Raw genomic sequence first — 23,388 nt, 5'->3', positions numbered from 1 at the left:
ATAAGGAATAATTATAATATTAAAGGATTCCCCATTGCGCACACCGAATTAAAAATATCGCTATATGCGGATGACGCATTGATATCACTGACCTCACCAGAATCATCTTTGCCTTTTTTAATGCAAGAAATAGAATCTTACAGTTCGATTTCCAATTTCAAGCTTAATATTTCGAAATCCACCGCCCTGTATACCAATTTATCACAGAATGTGGTTAAGAGAATATCGGATATATATAATTTCATCTGGTCCAATAAGGAAATAGAATATCTAGGGATCACTATATCAACAGATATTGAGCATATAATGGAAATTAATATTCTTAGAATGATTAAAGAAATGAATTATAAATTACAAAAGTGGAAAAATTTAGAGACTACTTGGATTGGAAGAATTAATATTATAAATTCATATATATTGCCAAAGTGGTCTTACTTATTCTCCATGGTACCCTTGAAAACTCCAAGGTCGTGGTTAAATATGATTCAATCATATTTTTCCAAGTTCATATGGAAAAACAAAAAAACGAGAATTAGTTCTAAAATCTTGTCTAAAAGAATAACGAATGGGGGCTTAAATTTTCCTAATATTATCACCACTTATTATGCAAATATGATAAGACATATATTCTGTCTTCAAGACCCACAATTTTTTGATGAACCCTGGCATATTTTAGAGTCACAAGTTGTGATGCCCAATAAATTGGAACTCTTGATATGGAAGGAACTACTGGGTAAATCCCAATTTTTTACACAGATTGAATCATGTATACTCAGCCAATCGTTAAACACTTGGCAAGAGATTAAAAAATTGTTGGGATATGTAAACAAGATACCAAAGACTTGTTCTATAGCGGTAATTGAGCAGAATGTAACTGACTTATCCTTGAATATTTGGCATGAACACGGAATAGACACTGTTTCCTATATTATGAGTGAAAATAGATTGATATCATTTCAACACATCGTAGATTCCTATAAATTACCATCTAGAGAAATCTTCACCTATTTAAGGATTAAACATTACTTACACTCCTCTATTATTGAGAAAAAATCTATAATTTCTAATCAATTGGAAATCATATTTTGTAATAGATCCAAGAAAAGAGTCACATCATTGGCGAATGTCTTGTTAAAAGAAATGGGTCAGACACCTTTAAAAATTATTGATTACTGGGAAAAAGAATTAGACATATCAATATCAGAAAAACAATGGTGTACATCTATCTCTTACTTAACAAAATATATACATGGTATAAATCTGGTAGAATGCCATTTTAAGTTAATATATAAATGGTACTATACTCCATCTAGACTATCAAAGATGTACCCCCATTTACAGAATACATGTTGGAGGTGTGGGTCGTCGGCTGGGACATATATACATACCTGGTGGGAATGCCCGATTGTAAAGAGATTATGGTCATGGACCTATGATGTTTTGTATGAGCTGTCTCATAAAAGATTGGAACAAAAGCCAGCTGTAGCGATATTACATTATAACTGGAATTTGGATACACAAGAAATTAAATGTATAGCATCTCATTGTTTTGTGGCTGCCAAAATTATAATTGCTAGAAACTGGAAATCATCTATTCCCTTTCAAAAAATACATCTTATTAATCAAATCAAATACCAACTCACGATGGAAAATAATCTTAGTAATAATACATCGAGCTCAACCCTTAAAAAAGGTATTTATAAATTGTGGCTAAATAAAGTTATATCAATCTATCAATAAAATGGGTAGCCCCCTATCACTTGTAAACTATAAAAGCATTGTAATGATCTAGAGGTGATGTAAAAATGGGCAATCCCCTTATGTTCTTATAATCCAATTTCAATCTATGCATGAAATTGGGTACCCTCCACTATTTGGTTATTATAAAGGAAAGGGAACCTCGGGTTTGACCTACTATTATCTACTACTTCCATGTATAGTATCATTGATATAGTCTCAGACGATCATTGGTTGTCCCTTCCAAGATGTCTTATTAGATAAGACTATAATATTTAAATTGTCTAAAGGAACAACCAGAGATAGTTATGTATATCAACTTATATCAATGCTAAATAATACAGGACTCAATGTTGCTCATCTTAAACAATAAGGCCTCCCCGTTTATTAAACCCTGGCCCATATTGAAGGAACAATATGCACAATCACTATGTCCTTTTTTTTTCTCTTTACTCCTGAAAGACGAAGATTAGCTGGGAATGATCTATCTATCAGTCTGGAAGTATGAATGAATGTGTGAAAGTTGTATTTATCTTTTTTAGAAAGTCAGTCAAAGTATGTTTTATGATGTAATTTCTTATGATATTCTCTATATCAGGACAAAACATCTGTGATCTGAATACGATGTAAACTCAAACTTAAATCCACAAATGTTATTGAAATATTTAATGAATATCATTTAATACACTGGCTGACTGTACAAAATAAAACTATGAAATAAAGATGATTAAAAAAAAAAAAAAAAAAAAAGAAACAGCATATGTCTATAATTAGGTAGGTTTTTACCTTACTAAATGCATATATTATTCTATAGGCCAGAGACATGCAGTACCAAGTACAATAATAAAAGGCATTTAATGCTTACAAAACATCCTTGTAAATAGAAAACAAATAATACTCATTCTTCAAGATTTATTTTACGTTGGTAGCAGTAAATTAAAAAAAAAATAGCCTTGTTTCCTGGTACCATTTGTGCTTTCCTAACAATCGTAGTTCACCAGGTATCACGTACAAAAAAATAATTCTAAAAATAAAATGTGTAAAAGGTATATCTCCTTGCGGATAACAGAGCACTGTGTTTAACTATTGAATAGGGTTATTGACAGTGTGACAACAGATTTAAACATGAAACTGTTTGGAACCTAGACCCCAGTACAACATAAGATTTCAGTGTGCTTAAAGTGGAGTCTATTTTCTGTTTGATAAATCAATATCTGAAAATATTTTAAAACTGTATAAAATAAGTTGTAATTAGAAAATGAATAGCGATCATTTTTATAAATGATAGCGCTCCGTATTCTAATAATCGAGATCTGAAAATATTGGAAAAATGTCTTACTGGCCTATCGTGTTCTTGATTTTTCAAGTCGGATAGTGGCATCCCAAGCCACTAATTAACTGTAATTAATTTAACTCAGAAACCATGTCACTTGAAATTACCTTAAAGTAATGAAAATTTCTCTTTTTATATATATAATATATATTAAATACATACAGAAAAACAGCTGATTTGAAAACAGGAAATTGTGGGTATTGTCTCAAAAGCAGCCAATATTGAATGTAACAAATGGAAATAATAGGCAACGAAAAAAGAGAACCATTTCTAATTCATTTATTTAAGATATTTATGTTTATAAAAATATAAAATAAAAAGATGTTATTTATTTGTACATTTACAATCTAGGATATACATTACACTCACAGAGATTGTTTCACATCATACAGTATGTTCCAAAGATTTCTCAAAAATAAGTAATTTAAGTATCCCTCCCCCCCCCCCCCCCCAAAAAAAAAAAAAAGAAGAAGAATTAAATATCACTGTCTTCTAAAAAAAAAAAAAAAAAACAGACGTTATTGCCAATTCCTATTTCAAAACATTAGTGCATGTAAGGTATTGGAAGTGAGAAAGGAACATAGAGGAAAATAGAGCCTCGATAGCAAACAAGAGTTTGAAAAGTCTTAGCTAGTTGGCTTTCAACAACCTGCTTGATTTTCCCAAAGTAAATAGATTATTCAATCTCCAAATCTTCTCCTCACCTCTGCTTTATCCTAATCTGATGTGAAAGAATGCTGTGGTCTCTGATTATGTGGACTTGTTAGACTTTGTATCCAGACACAGCAGGAGAACAGCGTGCAGAGTGACAGTGTTCTAAAGCAGAGGGGATGATGGGAGTTGCTGCTCTCTTTTTTTTTTTTTTTTAGTGAATTCGAATAGTAGTTACGACGAAGAAGCTGGGATCGACAGCCCATGTATATTATTATTAGTGTGACCGTCCTGTGATTTAATGATGGGGCTGCTTTGCTTTCTGTTCATCACTGGAAAAAAATAAAATGAAAAATGTAACTTTAGAAAAATAATAAAATAAATGTAGAATGCTCATCTGCATAATGAAACGATAGAAAATAAAAGGCTGCTCGTTCTTCTGTCAATCTGACACGGTAAATGTTTCTGAATGTCATTCCCTGATGGTTCTGGGGTGCATTTATCCAGATGTTCGACAAAGCTCTAAAGCAGGCTTCCCCAAACTCCGGCCCTCCAGGTGTTGCTGAACTACAACTCCCATGATTCTCAGCCGCTCCATTTCATTCATAGAATCATGGGAGTTGTAGTTCAGCAACATCTGGAGGGCCGGAGTTTGGGGAAGCCTGAAAGGCTGGCTGAGATTGATGCGAATTGCAATCCAGAATCATATTCGGAGCCATCAATGCTAACAGGTGAGACTGTTACAAGTAGATTTGTATTGAGCGTGCTTTAGACTGGCAATGCCCATATTAACCTTATTTATTTATTTATTTATTTATTATTAAATCAACACGTTAAACTCCCTGTAAGGCATGGCTGGGTATAGGGAGATTTGTCTAACTACACGAGAGGTTGGTTTCTTAGCTGTGATTAAATCCTGCCTTGCATAGAATCCTGCCTTGCCATCATAGAACTCTGATCCCACAAGGATATGTCTAGACTTGCAAATTAAATAAATATATCTGCTAACTAATAATAATTTGGGAATGGTCTACATTATTATAATTCGTTCTTCTTTCCATTTCAGGACATATATTGAGTTCTTGCTGAGTTTAGGTATGTTGGTGCCTCTTTAAGAAGATACATGTAATTAATACCCTTTTCATGGGTGACAGTGAGCACATACAATAAATGATGTGATGATTTTAACAGCAAATGTCGATGGAATGCTGTTAGGGATCACTTACCCCAATTCTGGCCCTGCAGGGCTCTGTGTGGTATAGCCACATTTACTGTTTAGATTAACTAAAGGTTGAGTATTGGGGACACTAACAACCCACTTAAAATAAAATGCAGGCTAAACTAAGCGAGTTGGAAAACATCTTCATCATAAAAGGATATTATTTTACCATCTTGAATAGTTTGGTCTAAATGTTGCCAGTGGTTTAACAAAGCAACAATTCGCCCTTTAGTGAATAGATCCCAATATTTCATAGTAATCACACTATGACATATATACCAATTCCACGTAGTCTGCACCCATTGCCAAATAACCCAATCCCATTAACTGAACACAGTTTGAGAAATAATATATTATACCCTACGTGCCTCCTTGGCTCCCCATTAATAGCTAAGCCCAGTGCCAAATCTCTATGGCCATTTACATTCATGTGCTCACCATGTACTTAGTCTGAGAGCAGTGGCCTGGTAGGACTGCATAAATTAAAAAATACTGCTTTTATTAACTATTTAAACGCCAACAAGCAACTAGGTTTGTAATTATAAGATTGAACAGATACATTTTAATTGTGTTTTATTGTGCATCATCATTCTGGATACAATAAACTATTTAAAAAAATGATCTTTATTGCCATAACTGGTGAGTATCTGAGTGAGTGAGTGAGTGAGTGAGTGAGTGAGTGAGTGAGTGAAAAGTAACTACACTGCCTTTTAATGCAATATGCATGGGTAATGTTAACCCTTCACATACCTAAACGGTTGCAGCTGCACAATCTTACCAGGGTTAATCACTAAACTGAGAATTATCTTTTGCTGATCTGTGAATTCAATGATTTGGGCCAATCTATTCTGGCTATTTTAAGTAAATGGATTCAATTGGAGAATTAATTGCAATTCTACTAATTTTAACTGAATGTTATATTTCATGGTAATTTCACACATTTTTGAGAAAAATATATATATTTTCTCATTCTGAAAGAAAATACAATATATGGCAGATGCTTTTCACCCGGATGATTCATCCTCCGGAAGGTATTCACTAAGCTGCGAATTTTGGCGAGTTGGCGAACGATATGCAAATATAGATGGAAAGAGCTGAGTTTGTCATTTATTTAAAGCAGTTCAGAGTTGGAAATTTGTTTTAAATTCGGCTATTTTGGTCTGGATATTTTAATTCTGGTGAAATCCCATTCAGTAACCTTCGTCTACTAGCTGCAAACCAATGCTTCTTTTTACTAAAATGGCTCTATTTACTAAACTGTCAGTTATGGCGAATTCACCGTTTAGTGAATAAAGTCCACGGTAAACCATATATTTAAAATGTATATATTACATGTTTGTGGATCCCAACTCACACCATGCTCAGGCAGCAAAATACGTTTCTGCTGGCTAACAGACTATATATAGTCCATGTTTGTGGATCCCAGCTCACACCATGCTCAGACAAATTAAGGCTTTTCTGCTGGCTGACAGAGTATATAGTCCATGTTTGTGGATCCCTACTCTCACCATGCTCAGACAGGAGAATGATTTTCTGCTGGCTGACAGACTTTACATGTTCCATGTTTGTGGGTCCCGACTCACACCATGCTCAGGCAGGATAATGATTTTCTGCATGCTGACAGACTATATATGTTCCATGTTTAGGGATCCCAGCTCACACCATGCTCAGGTAGCAGAATACTTTTTCTGCTGGCTGACAGAGTATATATTCCATGTTTGTGTATCCCAACTCCCACAATGCTCAGACAGGAGAATGATTTTCTGCTGGCTGACAGACTGTATATGTTCCATGTTTGTGGATCCCGACTCACACCATGCTCAGACAGGAGAATGCTTTGCTGCTGGCCGACAGACTAACTAAGGCCCCACAGCCTGTCAGTGGCTGCCTATGATTTAGGTTTTTAGCCCAGACCCCAAGGCTTCTAAATCACCTCATTAGTCTGCCAGTAAATCCCCTAACATTTTATTATCAAAGCAGAAAGTATTCTTGTCACCTAAATGCACCTGTTATTGAGAATGTCTGGATGGGATTCAAGTTTGGCTGCAGGAATGTAATGGCAACAAAGATTGCCAAACAAAGTGAGAATACTGACTGCACTCTGCCCACAAAGAAACATTAATTTTGACATCGACAGCTTTAGAAATAAATATAAACGTAAATGTATTCATCCTTTGTTGGGAAACAAGATGCTCTGAGTTTGGACGCTGAAACGTTTTGTTCTAGTTGCCTGGTTTGTAGATTCTAACAATGTTTCCAACCAAAGAAATGTTGGCATGGAGGGATTAGCCCAAGACATCTGATTCTGATAAACATGAAATGGTACTCATCTATTTCTCATGAAAAATATACACTGCATCCTTATAGTTTTATAGAGGACAGGGTTTTAATAAAAGTCACTAATGGCCACAACAAACAACCAGTGAGACATGAACAGAGACTGTCTGTTTAACCCTTGATATGCCAAGCCTGGGTGTGCACCGCACATCTCTATTTACTAACCATCGAATTGTGGCGAATAAAAATAAACTGATTTGAAAAATCCAGGTTACAATGTCCAAACGGTCACAATAATTGGTAGAATTTGTGCAGATCTACATTTTTGTCTAAACTTTGCAGTTCAGTTTTCAATTCACGGCAACTCGCCGTTTAGTGAATAGCTCTTATTAGAATTTGTGGCTGTGAGGGCATTTAGAAACGAGTAAGCAAAAATAAAAAATAAAATTATAATAATAATAATAATAATAATATATGTGTGTGTGTGTGTGTGTGTGTGTGTGTGTGTGTGTGTGTGTGTGTGAATATATGTTGCCAATATCAGTGCATATTAACTAAGGTGGTTAGGCCACTGATCCCTTCCTTTCGGTTAACCCTTTCGATTTGGGGCGATTTCTCGAACCTCGATCGCATAGGGAGACATTAGTGAAGTAAAGATTGAAAGCAATGTAATATCGGTTTTTCCTGTACGCTGAATTTGTTATAATTCATTGTGTGTATAAATGTCTTGGTTGCCAATGGAAAAATATTGACGGTTATTTGTAAAATAAAAAAAAATAAATATATCAGACTGGATTTTAAAGGATAACTGTGTCTGTTTTATAGTGAAAACGTTCTATTTCTCGTGATCACGTAGATTTGCCTTTATTGAATAAAGGATATCAGCTGAAAAACTACACTTAGGCCAAAATAGGGAACATTCAGGATTGTTAACTGATCACAACGGTCTGTTTAGTAAATAGACGCCCGGCTGAATTAACGAATGTGTATTTTTGTGAATTAATTGAAGCTATCAAGCAACCATCTTTCACAATCAACATAAATAGGATTTAATGATTTTTATTTTATGTTTATAATTTTTTTCTTAATGCCAGTCCATCTTGCAGTTCATATCTTACTATGGAATGATTGTGTACCTGCTTTTACCACATACATATATTCTCAACATGACTTATCTTACAAAATTGAAAGCATCTTCCTCAGCTCTGGTATTTAACAGGTCCCATAGGAGTGATTATTCCCTCAGTAAATCAACTTATCGATTACATGTTAATTTTGCTTGGGAATCACATTTATTTTAAGCAAAATTTAAAACCACGAGAAAATCAATTTTTTAAGCTAACATTGATTTAAAAAAAGATAATAATAATATTCTTGATTTCCTTTCTAGTTTATCTGTTTATATGTATAGAGCATATTGTAAAAATAAAATCATTACACATTGTTATGATTCCTTATTGCCACATAGTAGGTGTTTAGTTAGTTTTATTACCAACGTTCTAACAAGATACTAAATTGTGCATCGAGTAGGCAGTTAGAGCTGCAGGTTGTTGGTCTGAAACAATGTGTTTTTCCAAACAAAATGACATATTGATACCTGGCTGTTGGTTTGTAAATCAAATTAAAACAACTTTATACGTTAATTAATTATGTAGAGATTTTTTTTTTTTTCGTGATGAGAGAAATAGAAAATATGGAATTCTCAAAAAAAAATTATAACGCTCTGCTTTTATTATGAAGTGATTGTAAAAATGTACATTAGAATCAAATTAAAGCTTACAACGACAGAAGGACACAAGGATTGAAAATAAATCAGTTAATTTCTAAGAGGGCGTTTTGTACACATTTCGGGGGTATATACACTAAACAGGTAATTTGGGGCAGTCAAAGAAGAAAATATGTTTACATACAGAGGTGGAAATAGTCAAGATGGGAAAACACTAATTTGGGGGGGGGATTAAATCAATTATTCTGGGCTTAAATTTGCAATTGCCTGGTAACTTCAAATAATCTCTGCTTTATTATTTATTTATTTATTTATTTTGTAGGCAAAAGGAGAGTCAACTAAGCACAAAAAAAAAAGTATAATAAATTTCTTAATCAGTTGGTTGGGGCTACTTGAGAACTAGCTTGACAACTTGAAAAAAAGTTCAAATATCAGAATTATAGTTTTTTCCCCCATCCTGGCTATTTCGGTTTACACATAGCAACTAAATTATCAAATCACTTAGTAAAAACCCAGATTATATTAAAATTCATTCTTATGTCTGTATATAGAATACTGACATTTCCAATTAAAGTTGTGTAGCAGTTCTTGTGTAAAAAAAAAACTAAATGAAGTTGCACTTTTATAAATGACAAGGTTTTGCCCCATAACACACACTGACTAGTTCCATACATAATTAAATGCAAAGACTGGTTTTAAAAGATATATGCACTTCTAATGTATTATTGACAAATAATTATGGATCTTTTTAGAACTCCTATAGAAATCTAATCGTTTATAAACTTGTAAAAAACGAATGTTTTTGTTACAACTTGTGTTTTTTGTTATAACAACAATGTCACAGAGACTATTACAGCTTTATATATCACTTCCTGTTCTAACCCACGGTCACCTTTCAGAATATGTTTGAATCTTAAATTAAGGATCAACATTAAATCAAGAGACAGAGACAGACAGACAGACAGACAGACAGACAGACAGACAGACAGACAGACAGACAGACAGACAGACAGACAGACAGACAGACAGATAGATAGATAAATAGAATATGGGGCAGTAGATTAAGTGATATATAATGACTTGGATTTGAGACCAAAATAAAAATATATATATTTTTTTATTATTTTATTTATTTTTAGCTCTTCTGAGTTTGGTATATATTCTGGAGAGAGATGCGATTTAAACCCAGCTATTCTCTCAGTAGAAGTAGGTATCAATATGCTCTATTGGAGGGAACATAAGGAAAACGTAAAGTCAAGCATTCAATGTGCTTTTGACAGTGAGTGATTGCTATCTATAAATCTTTGCGGTGAAAGGAAGACCCTCATGCATCAAATATAAATTGTCCAGGTCATAAAACAGCCTTCCAGAAAAAAGGGCCATACTTTCCCCCTCTCATCCCTTTCTTCAAAATCTCACTGTTGTTTCTTTTTGCCAAACCCAGCGACCTCACAGTAACTGCCCCCCAGCCGGCAGTTTCCTCTGAGCAGCTGCACACAGCTCCCATTTTTCATCTTGTTTTCATACCTTCCCTGACTTGGTGTTTGAAGGTCATAGGGGACGCAATGTCTCCACCGTGTACAGTCACGCTCGGCCCATGATGAGCAATGGGGCTACCTTGTGCTTGCCAGTGGTGGCCTGGGGTCACGTAGCCAGTTCCTGGTCCCCCATAAACCCCGTACTGGTTGGCAGAGGGGTATGCACAGGCTTGAACAAAACTCCCCACTGATGTCAGGCTTGAAGCAGGCTGCAACATGAAGAGGATGGGAGAAAAAAAAATGTAAAAATAATTCACTTTGTGCCAAAAAACTGCACCTGTCTTTCAGGTGAAAAGGTTACAAAAAAAAAAAAATGAAATAAAAATTTTCAATTTACAGAAACTTTTTGGCATATCTTTACACTGATCCTTGGATTTGCAACAATAAATACATTAAAAAAAAGAAATAAACTAACACTTTAAATAGGATAAATAAATAAATGAGAGGTTCATCTGATAAATTATTTAATATTATTTTTCATGCATTGCAAAATCCCTTCTTACTTTGTCATACAGGTGTTAAATAATATGTTAAAGAAGAATTGCAGGTTACCTGTGAATATTTAATGTCTGGATCCACAGCACTTTTATCAATGCAGTTGATGTTCTGGGTGGTAGAAAAACCTGATCTATTGACACTTGCCCACTCTTCCATTTTTGGAGAATAAACAGAGGTATCTGCTCCAGCAATGGCTCCTAAACCAACAGAAAACATCAGAGTTAGTTACCTCTTAATAAATCCTAACATGATAAACATACCATAATAATATTACTAATGGCCTGATTCACACAGACATTTTAACTGGCTTTTTAGGGGTAATAATATGACCATCTTTTAGTAAACAGGAAGTTAAGTCAAACTGACAGTATAGACTTGCAGAGTTTAAGCTAACATTTGCAAGTTGCAAAAAGTCTCCTACGTTCATTTTACAATTATTCAACTGTTCCTTCTATATTTTGCAACATTGTTAAACTGACTGTTTTGCGAACAGATTCTTTAACAGACAGCGAGTACAATTCTGGAACTTGCAAATATTGCAACAACAATGTACCTTTGAATAATACATTTGCTTAGTTATATTGTTGTTATTTATAATTTTAATTTAAACATATATCATAGATGACTAATGCTACTAAATGTTAGCATTATATTGTTCTCTTGACCATAAGTAAAAGTATAGATACAATTGAAAAATGTATCAACCAGTACCAGGCATACAATATTTAGATACTGTTTAAACATATACATACTTCCATATATATATATATACATACTTTTATATATATATACACACACATAGTATATATGTTTATTATGAACATATATATGTTCATTCACACTATATATATGTGTGTGTGTGTGTGTGCGTGTGTGTGTTTTTTTACATATACACACACAATATATATGTGTGTATATATATATATATATTTATATAGTGAAATTTGTATGTATATAGAAAACACGTATATTCTTTAACATAGTACATAGACGTGTGGGCACATTGTACATTTATATGTTATGACAAGTAACTAGCTTTTTTAAATTCACAATTAAAGAAACGTTTAATTTTGAAGTCAACCATAACGAGTTATTAAAATGCTAATTACTAAGGGATGTATTTACTAAGTAGCAAGTGCTGGCGACTAAAAAAACTTGCTAAGCAAAGGCCAAACTCTCAGACAAAAAAAGAAAAAAAAAAACAGCACATAATATTGCGGATAAGTTTATAAACAGCACAGTTAAGGGTGAATATGACCCATAATTTATTAAACCTCTGGCTGGTTGGGCCAGATTCACATTAGGTAATGTTGGTTTCACTTTTATTACTGGTAAAAGCGAAAAGTAAGCACAAGACATCTTCAGAAATAATACATATATTCACTAAAACCCGAATTCCACTGAATTGGAAACCGAATTTCAAAATGTATGCAGATGTATTCTCCAAATGATCCGAACTGGGTATTTTAGCCTACATTTTGCAGTTCGTCTTTTGTAATTCACTATAATTCAGTATTTAGTGAGTAATCCACGTGAATTCACAACAAGCAAACAAATACTACACTTAGATACATGATTTTTTTTTTGTTTTTTTTTTGTTTTTTTTATTTTACAAAATGTGCTATTAGTTTTACCCCAAAATGTAATAAACAATGTGTATATTACAAATTAAATAATTACTGCTAATAACGCATTGATAAATGAGAGAACACCGGTACAGTGTTTAACATTAGTTTAATGATTAGTTTAAAATCTAGCCAGTTATTTTATGACATGTTTTAGAGACATAGTATGTGTTAACCTATATTGCTTCTGAGATGTGTTTAATTTATGTATTACTATCTTCTGTTAGCCAATATTATAATAATGAACTGTTTGTATTATTTTATTATAAGTTGTACTAAATTCTAGTTTGTGTCTGTCTTTTACATAGTCCACAGATTCCACTTTTAACATTTCTACGAGAAGATATATAAATGTGTACGGTAACCACTTAGTACATATGATATAATACGTTTATTTACCTGATATGCAGATTCTATGCAAATAGCAACATAGGGCAACGTTCTATAAACAAAACAAGCCACAGGAACATTCCATTGGTTCCCATGGTGATTGAATTCTTTCATTTTAGAAATCTGAATTTATGAGCCTGTTTGTTTGTAGTATGTATGAAAATATAGCCACAAGCCCACACAAACGAAATACCTTGTATTATTCTATAGCTACATCGCATTTATTGGACTATAGAAAGAGTACTAGTGACAGTATGTGTGCGTGTATATGTGTGTCTGTGTGTGTCTGTGTGTGAGAGAGAGAATAAGCAATCTTGACAGAAGGCTGTTATCACCCAGTCTGCAGTCATGGTATAATGACTTTCCACAAACTCACCTGTTTGTTCCATAAAGGTACGGATGCCCAAAATGTTGTTGACAGAGTGGGCTGATGGCCAGGATCTTGCAATGCTGACATGTCCACTGGGCATATGCACTCCTGGGTGATGGCCCCCTACCTTGGTGGATCCAGGTGAGATGGGGTTAGGGTAGGGGTATTGATAGATGTGATTATAAGGCAGGGCAGCTTGTGATGACTGCTGCTTGGAATTTTCATATTGACTGGGCTGGGACAGGTTCCCAATTTTATTCCTTAAAATCCTGCTGATTGAGCTCACAGAAGGCACATTGTACTTGTCACAGACGTTGTCAGCCAGTAGTCTGTCTCTGATTTCCCAAGCAAAGATGCCTGGGTCTCCTTGCTTGTAGTCCCTGATATGCTTCACCACATTGGGAGTGGTGACTCTTGGCTTGCTTCCCCCAATAGCTCCTGGAAGGATGGAGCCAGTCTCATTGTACCTGGCCAGGATTTTACTCACACATCCATGAGACACACGTAACTGTCTGCTAATATCACACGGTCTAATTCCCAGCTGGGCTAGTTCCACTATCCTCAGTCTGATGGCATTGGGCAATGGTCTTCCGTTCACAAACATCCCCCCGAGCTGATTCACTTCTCCATAAGCTTGCTCTGAAGGTGAATCAAAATCAGACAGGCAATCAGAAGGTGATTCTGGCAAAGCAACTGTAATAAATGCACATTCCTCAAATATCTGGCAAATCAGTGGCCACTCATAGACTTATAGAATAACAGAACTCACTGGCGATTCATTGTTGATACATTGTAGCAAGCTGACTATCTCTAAAGCACAATGCAACACAATATCAATAGACTTCTAGATAGGGTGTAGGCTGGAATACTGCAAAATCTGCATGTCTCTGTTACATGCAGGAGAGGCAAGGGAGCCTTAGACTTTCTGACTTGTGTTATTTTTCAATCTGTAAAACGAAAGTGCTCCCTTACTGAGTCAGATCCCACCCCATGCACTCTCTATCCTCATACTTACTAATGCTTTCTCAATCTTCCAAGTGAGTTTTAAAAGGTTTCTTACCCATCCCGCAAGGGGGGAAAGCCAGGGAAGGTTCTGCACAGAGTTAAAGGCAGTCAGACAGATTTAACCCAGAGATACATGGACTGAGAAGGGGAACAGAGGCTTCTCCAATGGGCTGAGCTGGGAGGAGTGTTCTGGAGTCTGAAGGCACTTCCTTCCAAATCTGCTCTCTTGTAGTGTTTGAACAGCAACTTCAAATGCAAGAATCAAAAGCTCAAGGTGATCTTCATCCGATTAGGGCTTGAATTGCTCAAGTTATCTGCTTGAAGTTTGTTCAGATCAATCTGACGTGTCTTCCACGTCAATCTTGGTGGCCAGACTGCAGAAGCAACTGGTAGGAGCTTATTGGTTCCTGTCATGTAAAATGGGCAGATATTTCTCTTTTTTTTTGCTACTTACCCATTGCAGTGTAACCCTAGACTCCCCTCACTGGAATGCCTTAACCCACTCAGGCTTAAAACAACAGTATCTACCACCTTTTAAGCCTTTTATACCCATTTGGCAGCCCTATCCATCAATTTTCTTTTCATCTCCATTTTCTTCAAATACTTAGACATCAGACGAGTCACTTTTTCGACATGATAAAAAAAATAGAGTAGCTGATCTTTCTAACCTGAGTTTTTATTTTCATAAATATGTCATGGTTAACTTTTGCCTAAGCATTTTGTGATTGTCTTCAAATCTAAATTGTCTGTAAGAAAGCCATTAGCTCATTTATATTATTTTTACTTATTCATGAACACTTGAACAAAAACAACCCATAGAATAAAATTGCTATAACCATTTACAAAGTAGAAACTTTATAACCTCATATTTATTATCTATTTAACTTAGTAGCACTGTTACTATACCTTTAAGCTGTCCAGCCTTATATCACCTGTACTGTAGATTAAATGATATCAGTGTTTATATGTTTATATCACCTGCTAAATTAAATGATATATCAGTGTTTTATATGTTTATATCACCTGCTAAATTAAATGATATATCAGTGTTTTATATATTTACATCACCTGCTAAATTAAATGATATATCAGTGTTTTATATGTTTATATCACCTGCTAAATTAAATGATATATCAGTGTGTTATATATTTACATCACCTGCTAAATTAAATGATATATCAGTGTTTTATATATTTATATCACCTGCTAAATTAAATGATATATCAGTGTTTTATATGTTTATATCACCTGCTAAATTAAATGATATATCAGTGTTTTATATGTTTATATCACCTGCTAAATTAAATGATATATCAGTGTTTTATATGTTTATATCACCTGCTAAATTAAATGATATATCAGTGTGTTATATATTTACATCACCTGCTAAATTAAATGATATATCAGTGTTTTATATGTTTATATCCCCTGCTAAATTAAATGATATAACAGTGTTTTATATGTTTATATCAGCTGCTAAATTAAATTATATATCAGTGTTTTATATATTTATATCACCTGCTAAATTAAATTATATATCAGTATTTTATATGTTTAGTTTGATGACACTTGAATTACATTTTATATGGAAAAAAAAAATAAGAAAAAGAATGGAAATTGGGTCCATGACAACGTGGCTGATAAAATAAACGAGTTTATTTGTTTTATCATTAAGCTGGAAAGAATTTAAGGCTGCTGTGTTTTGATGCAGGTCGGAGATAGTGCACTTTTCCCACTGCCCTGAGTGCATTTGAAGAGCCAATCGTGCTCATCAGATTTCAAATGAGACAGGTAGGATGTTTGCAGAGATCAGGTGGCAAAGTATGGGGTTTCTTTAAATCAGCCGAGAGTTTCCCCCAAGAATGTATAAATCTACAACACACTCAGTCCCAAAGCCTGAAGGAAAATAATGCACAGAGACAAACACAGAGACATCCCTAATCAGATAAACTCGATTCATTAAGAAAGATTTTTTTTTATTATTATTTTAAATGTAGTTTCACTAGGTCATCAAATTATCAAATGCAATGATAGCAATCGTGCCAATTACTTAATTCCTCCTTGTTGTTTAGCTTTCAGCATCATTGTGACAAGTTACCATTAATGATTACAGGTTAGAGGACACCCTGGGGACACAGTTTATGATCTGAATATTGCTTTTAAATAAATAGTGCTGTTATGCCACAATGATTTTTTTTTTTAAAAATATTTCTCTATAGAATATTTGGTTAATATGCAGGGCTGATTTATTTCACATATTTATAGATATGTATGGGTCATTATATAATACTTACACTGGGGCACAAGTCAAATGTATTGCTGAGTGAAGAATTGTTTTAAATATCCATAATGAAATTATTTCAATTAAATGAATTATACTTACAATATGAAATTTACTTATCACAGTCTGTGTCTGTCTATCTATCTATCTATCTATCTCAATACCACATATATGATAGATAGATAAATAGATAGATAATACATTTATGCATAATACATATACAGACAGACAGCAATAAAAAAAAGTAAATCTGCAGTTATTGAATGCACAGACATTAATATTCCTTATTCATAATCATGAAGGTACAAGTGATAGTCATTTTTTTCAGCATGTAATTGAATGCGCTAATTGTACATTCCATTTAATTAGAAGCCTGCCATCAGTTACCTGTGTAGCAGAATACCCTCACCATGAAATATCTGTGTAGAGATTTGTCATGCTTCTAACCCTGCAGGAAAGAGAACTTAATGGACACATAAAACCCAATTTCACAGGTAATAGTCCAATGGCTGCTGTGATTTCATACCTCCTAATATATTTTCAAAACATTCCTCAGATTCCAGGTTACAGTTGCACAAAATAGGAAACACTGGCATTGTTTTTATGCTCAGCTAAGTGGCTGTAAAATTATTATGCTATATTGCAATGCAATGCTACAGTCACTCAGAACTTCATGCTTTACACCCCAATTAGTTCTGCATTCAAGAAGAACAGCTATACAGGTTTTAGACTGCAGGAAAGGTAAACAGACCTGTCGCCCTCTACTGGCAATCTTTAGCATTGCACAACCCTCAAACATCACTTGCTTTAGGAGTTTAGATTGATTTGAAATCGTTTTCTGAGAGGGAAGATCTAGAACGACACCGATTTTGGGATCGCAGCACAGGGAGACTGTTGGTAAATAAACGAGGTTCCATTTCTGTTTAAAGTAGCAGCATGTTATGTAGTGTGTGGTTTTAATTAAATGTTTTATTTTTTTGTTACATTTTCAATGTAGAATATTAATTTGTGTTATAAAGTAGAATTATTTTGTCTTCAGTACAGCAGAAAGTGCTTGATGCAGGTTACACGAGATTTTATTATTATCTCCATACTAGGAATTTAGGATTGAAGAATAAAATTGTATAGTGATTTTTGACAGGTTATTCTAAGCATTCAGGTGATATACTGTAAGCATAAATCAAGGTGTAACACATAGGGACATAAGCCACATGACTGGTTTTAAAATATATACCTATACACGTGTCCCAGCTCATTCATACTTACTGATTGGCTTCAAAAATAATCAAGAAATACGGTATATGCAATGAAAATACCTGTGGCATATATTATATGTATCACTGCATTATTCGAGCAAAGTATATTAAGGCAGGCATGTCAATGGGTGATTAGCTTTGCTTGATTAATTAGATCCAAGACTGATTAAATGTGACAGCTCTCTGACTGTACATGGAGATTGTAAACATATAATTGTTTATTTTGTTAGATCGTTCTATCATTTTGATACATTTTAAAGGGACCATTGAAATATTTAAACAGTCGAAACGTTGTTGTTTTTTTATAATACAGAAAGAGAACAGATCGCAAGAAAAGCAAACCACGTGGCTATGTTGAGATGTACTAACGGCTATTTACGAAAGTCAGAATTCCAAGTGAATTTCAAACTTAACGCCGGTGTTACCTGACTCAAAGCATGGCTGTTTTTTTTTTTTTTTCCAGTTCGTCTCTTTTCACATTATATTTAAAATGCATTCTGAATTCACTTTTGTAAATAACACTATAATTATTTTGCATTTCCAAAACACTACTTGGGATACAAAGTGAATAGCACTGCTCAGACCAGGTGTGGGGCAATGAATGGCTCATCTATAGATAAAATAGAATGTTTCACATAAATCGAATAGAATGAGTCTAACAAAGATTCGGTGCATTTTGTGAGAGCAAACGCAGAGCCGAAGCTCTCATACTTAGAATACGGCATTTACTTGTCCATGCCTGTCTATCGATCTGTTTGCAAGTCTATCTATCTGTCTGCAGGTCTATCTACCTCATGTATATATTTCTGGATAGATAGATAGATAGATAGATAGAATGAGTAAATGGCATATCGTAAGTATCAAGACAGACAGACAGACAGATTATATATATAGAAAGAGAGAGAGAGACAGACAGACAAATAGACAGACATGGATAAGTAAATGACATATTGTAAGTATTAATGCAGACAGACAGACTGTAGATAGATAGATAGATAGATAGATAATATAGATAGATAATGTTCTTATGTGGACATACATATATTTGGATAGATACACAGCAGACACACAGCCTGATATTAAAGTGATATATGGCAGACAGAATATTAAAAAATATTATTCGTCACTTTACCAACATAAATAATCTGTCCCTAAAATATTCAAAATAATTTTCACTCTTCAATGCAGGGTGAATATATATATTTTTAATATATATATATATATATATATATATATATATATATATATATATATATATATATATATATATATATATATATATATATTTGATGGACATTAGGTAATAAAGCCCACGGAGAGAATGTCGAGAGAATTCAGTTTGATCCCAGCACATCTTGTTTATATAAGTGCAATTCTCTCCAGTAACCTGAGTTAAACAATGTGGCAGCGGAACATAAAAGTATTTTTTTTTTTCGTATCAGATGAATATCCCCATAACTTCATTATTCCCTTTGCTTACAATGTGGCCTGGATTCATCGCAACTTATTAAATCAATAAATCATCGCTCAGTCCAGCCTTCTACAGCTAATCACGTTCACTTGCCCGGTGCAAGTATATTTCCTATCAGACTGATGGCTGAGACCACTAAATGCACACCCCATGGCCAGAATTAGTGTTTTTAGGCCCAGAAAATGGACCCTTTATGTTATTATTATTATGTTTTAATTATTTATATAGCGCCGTCAGATTCCGTAGCGCTGTACAGTGGGTGGACAAACAGACATGTAATTGTAACCAGAGAGCTGGACTTCCAGGAACAGAGAGGTGGAGGGCCCTGCTCAATGAGCTTACACTCTAGAGATTTATGTGCCAGAGAATCCAACTATTCACACAGGCGCCGAAAGGGTTAACCGTCTGATCAGAGAGTGTGTTACTGATCAATAATAGAAATTGAGAATTTAGAGCTATTGAAATTATTTAAATTGATCTGTTAGGGGTTAATTACCACATCACACTGTTCTTCTAATATAAACATAGATAAACTGTTTATTACATTCAATATAAATCATACATGACTGCAAATATCTCCTAAGTCCTCCTCACACCCCCTTCTCAGATTCTCCCCTCCAAATATTCATGAGTGCACCTGCTTTTACACATCGGAAATGAGCAGGTAATCAGATAACTGGCCTGTTTGCTCAGGGGGAGGGGATGACTAAGCCCATTACAAGTGTCTTAGCTCCCCCCCTTCTTTTTTTTAGCAGAGACTAATGTTTATTTTGAGGTCGATTTACTAAACAACGAGTTGTGATGAGCTAACAATTATTCTCACTGGAACAACAGATCATGTCAATAGTAAGTCTCTGGAAACTCAGTAAATAAACAGTCGTTAATAGTCTAACAATTTACTGATAACGATAGAAAGCTACCACACGATGAATGTAACAACTGATATATTTATCAAATGATCAAATAACCATTGAACAGCTATAAATATTCTATCGAGAAAGATACATTATTTCGTGTAGCAATTCATTATTATTATGAAAATATTAAAACATATAGCACATCACTGCTTAGTAGATAGTTCCCTATTAAAACAATATTGAGATTAATGACAGGTATATTGAGAAATAGTAAACATAGAAAAGGCCCCATTTCGGTCAGTTGATTCCAAAATTGACATTTTTACTTACATCCTTTAACCTTAGAGCAAGGATTGCATGTGATTTACTTATCTGCACTATGCATCATATCTCCCATTACACTCAGGCCAGCTATATTGGCTGCCTGAGGACCATCTGAGTTGTTATCCAAAACATAAAGGTCCTGAGACTATTTATACCAGAAAATATTCTTTCCGACTCATATATAAGGTTTATTTAGTAAACAGTGAGTGAGTTTAGAATCGATTTTCGAAATTAAGGTCAAAATAAACAGATTTAGTGAAAGCCATCTCTAATGAGCTGAACTGGAGTTTTTTTTTCTTTTTTTTTCTTTTTTTCTTTATCTAAATCAGCAGTTTTTAGTCTTTTCTTTGCATTTCGGTTCCAAAGTCTCCAGAACTCAAAGTGTTAATAGCAGAACTGCAATAAACTACACTTATTACACACATAAAAAAAAAAATGTAATTGTTGCCAGTGTCTCATTACCCTCAGTAAGTTAGAAATGCAATGTGTGTAAAGATAGAACATTATTATAAATATGTAGCAATTCATTATCACAATGCCATGTAATAACAGCCATGTAATAACAGTTCTAACACCTGGTGTTATTATACACAGGGCTCACAGCTTGCAATGTATTCACAGCTCTGTCTGAGTAGTAAAAAAAATCTGGCTTTGTCAGAGTCACTTTCATGGAAATTGCATTTATTATCAGAATGGTGTTTTCTAATGTGGGACAGGCTGTCTATTATCACAATATTATCAATCATGTTACTCATTAGTGCAAACCATCCAAATTAATTACAACGTGAACTTTGGCTGTAGCTGAACCGAATTATTTGGCATTATATAACTTAACTATCGTCCAAATGTCTAAAGCGAATTGACCCTCTGAGATGGTTTTAATTTTCTCCTTTTTTTTCCTTGTATGTATAGGCCTTGGGGCTTTTATTGAAGACCCATTGAGCCTCGGGTTTTGATTTAGTGTTTGCTAGTTTGTGATATCATGGCAAAGTATGGAAAACATTAGACAAGGTAAAGGCTGCTGCATGTGAGTGAAGGGTGCCCTATATTTAGCAGATGGAATATTGAATACCCTTAATCGGTTAGTGAGAAATGAAGGGGGGCGGGGGGCATGCAACACATCTTTTTCTCTCTCTCTCTCCCTCCTTTTCTTTTTTCTTCTATTTTCTTCATTTCCCTCTCCTCTCTCATCTCTATTTTAAATCCGTTGTGTTCGTTTAATGTAATAGTTCTCCTGCAGAGAAAGGGAGCTCTGGTCTCAGCAGATATCATATTTGTTATCGTGGGCGAATGGGAGAGGGGCAATGGTCTTTATAGAAATTTATTTTATAGGTTGCACTATATCAATATATATAATAACCATAAAGCTCTGGTCACAGAAGAACGTAAGAAAGAAGCTCTGGTCATATAATATCTTGTCACTGGGGTCTCTGTAGAATTTAACAAAGGACATGGTCCATGCACATACTGGGGAGCATGGGGGCTCTGGCCATTGCAGGAATTAATTGCACCGTTGCCATGGAAACCCAAAGGGGCTCCAATCAAAAGATTAATTACTATGGCAGAGAAAAGGTCTTGCAGCTGGAGTAATTCATTCTACTTTTGCCCTAATGTAGAGTTTTACCTGTATCAATTAACTGTGGAGCTCTGGTCACGAAAAATCTTACCAGAGGATCTGGTTTGTAACTGGCCTGCTGAATTAAAACGTCTTGGTATTCATTATGTTATGGATTTCCCATTAAAACGTGCATATCTAGTGAATGTAGCATTTTGTATTTTCATATATATATATTTTTTTTTTTGAGCTGGTGAGCTCTTAGACACAAAGATTGCCAAATAATTACTCCCAATAGTTATTGAGTTTCAACTCTTAAAATCCTCAGCCAGCCAATTGTTGATAAACGGCTTTAGAAGTTCCATGGATGATATCACACTATGTGGGTTTGTGTGTGAACCCCAGATAATAACACTGTGATAATTTACTATTTCATATTTCACAGTAACCTGAAATTCTCTGGCACTGAATGTACACCACCTGTGGTGACATAGTGTCAAGATTAGTGCTCTGCACATCCTGCAGCCAATCCCTGCTGCTGGTGACTCAGAATTCTAAATGGAGCTAACCCACGTGTTGTTTATGCTAAATACCCACTATTGCACACTGCAAACGCTGTTTAAAGAGGTTTCTCTGTCTCTCTAACAGGTTATCAGAGCTTACTAAGTACAACCAGCTGTAATGAAGGAGCCTTTCCTCTGGGCTGAGATACAAAGCCTGATAAAGGGCAGTGGGCACATGGAACTATACACACCCCCTCCAGATTGGACGATGAAAGTCATATTTCACCATCACCTGAATTATAAAAACAAATCCTGAAGAATACAGATTTCTTCAAACGCTACAGGGCTCCTTAATGTCGCTGCATAGAGCTTAAACCTTAATTGAGTCAAAAAAGGTTCGTGATTTATTTTAGAATTGATCTGTTCCTGCACCTGAGGTCAACAGGTGACACATGATGGATGCATGATTTTATAGCTTGCTCCAGTTTAATAGGGGCCTGGCATAAATCTTTCCTTAGACACCCAATATATATATCACATGTTCTGGACTCATATATATACCCTGAGAATATGGAATGCCACATACTAGGGAAAGTGCATTATTAAGAACATCATTGGAATGTCACTAACAGAACATGAAATAAATGTGCATTGCTAGTTTTTCCCCCCACTGGATTCTAGTTTTAGAAAAAAAAAAAAAATACCCAGCATTTACTTTACTGCTTAATCATGTAGAATTTTGCTGCAATGTGCAGTATATAATACAGTGTTT

General features: G+C 34.5%; 1 protein-coding gene across 1 annotated transcript; it reads right to left on the bottom strand.

The window, feature by feature from the left end:
- Positions 1-3,564: 3,564 nt before the first annotated feature.
- Positions 3,565-14,775, bottom strand: PAX1 (paired box 1). Its single transcript, XM_063443726.1, has 5 exons — positions 14,425-14,775; positions 13,371-14,003; positions 11,034-11,176; positions 10,471-10,690; positions 3,565-4,053 (listed from the first exon to the last, which is right to left on the bottom strand). Exons 1-5 carry the CDS (start codon positions 14,426-14,428, stop codon positions 3,956-3,958), a joined length of 1,098 nt encoding a protein of 365 aa, XP_063299796.1. The 5' UTR covers positions 14,429-14,775; the 3' UTR covers positions 3,565-3,955.
- Between the last annotated feature and the right edge of the window lie 8,613 nt (positions 14,776-23,388).

The sequence above is a fragment of the Pelobates fuscus genome, chromosome 2 (assembly GCF_036172605.1).
Source record: "Pelobates fuscus isolate aPelFus1 chromosome 2, aPelFus1.pri, whole genome shotgun sequence".
Lineage (NCBI taxonomy): Eukaryota > Metazoa > Chordata > Amphibia > Anura > Pelobatidae > Pelobates > Pelobates fuscus.
The sequence above is the reverse complement of the archived record's forward strand: the minus strand, read 5'-3'. Positions and strand labels throughout refer to the sequence as shown.

Coding starts and splice junctions, on each gene's coding strand:
- PAX1 (XM_063443726.1), bottom strand. Junction 10,691..11,033: donor CAGACATTAAATATTCACAG/GTAACCTGCAAT, acceptor TTCATGTTGCAG/CCTGCTTCAAGCCTGACATC. Junction 4,054..10,470: donor CAAACACCAAGTCAGGGAAG/GTATGAAAACAA, acceptor ATTTTTTTCCAG/TGATGAACAGAAAGCAAAGC.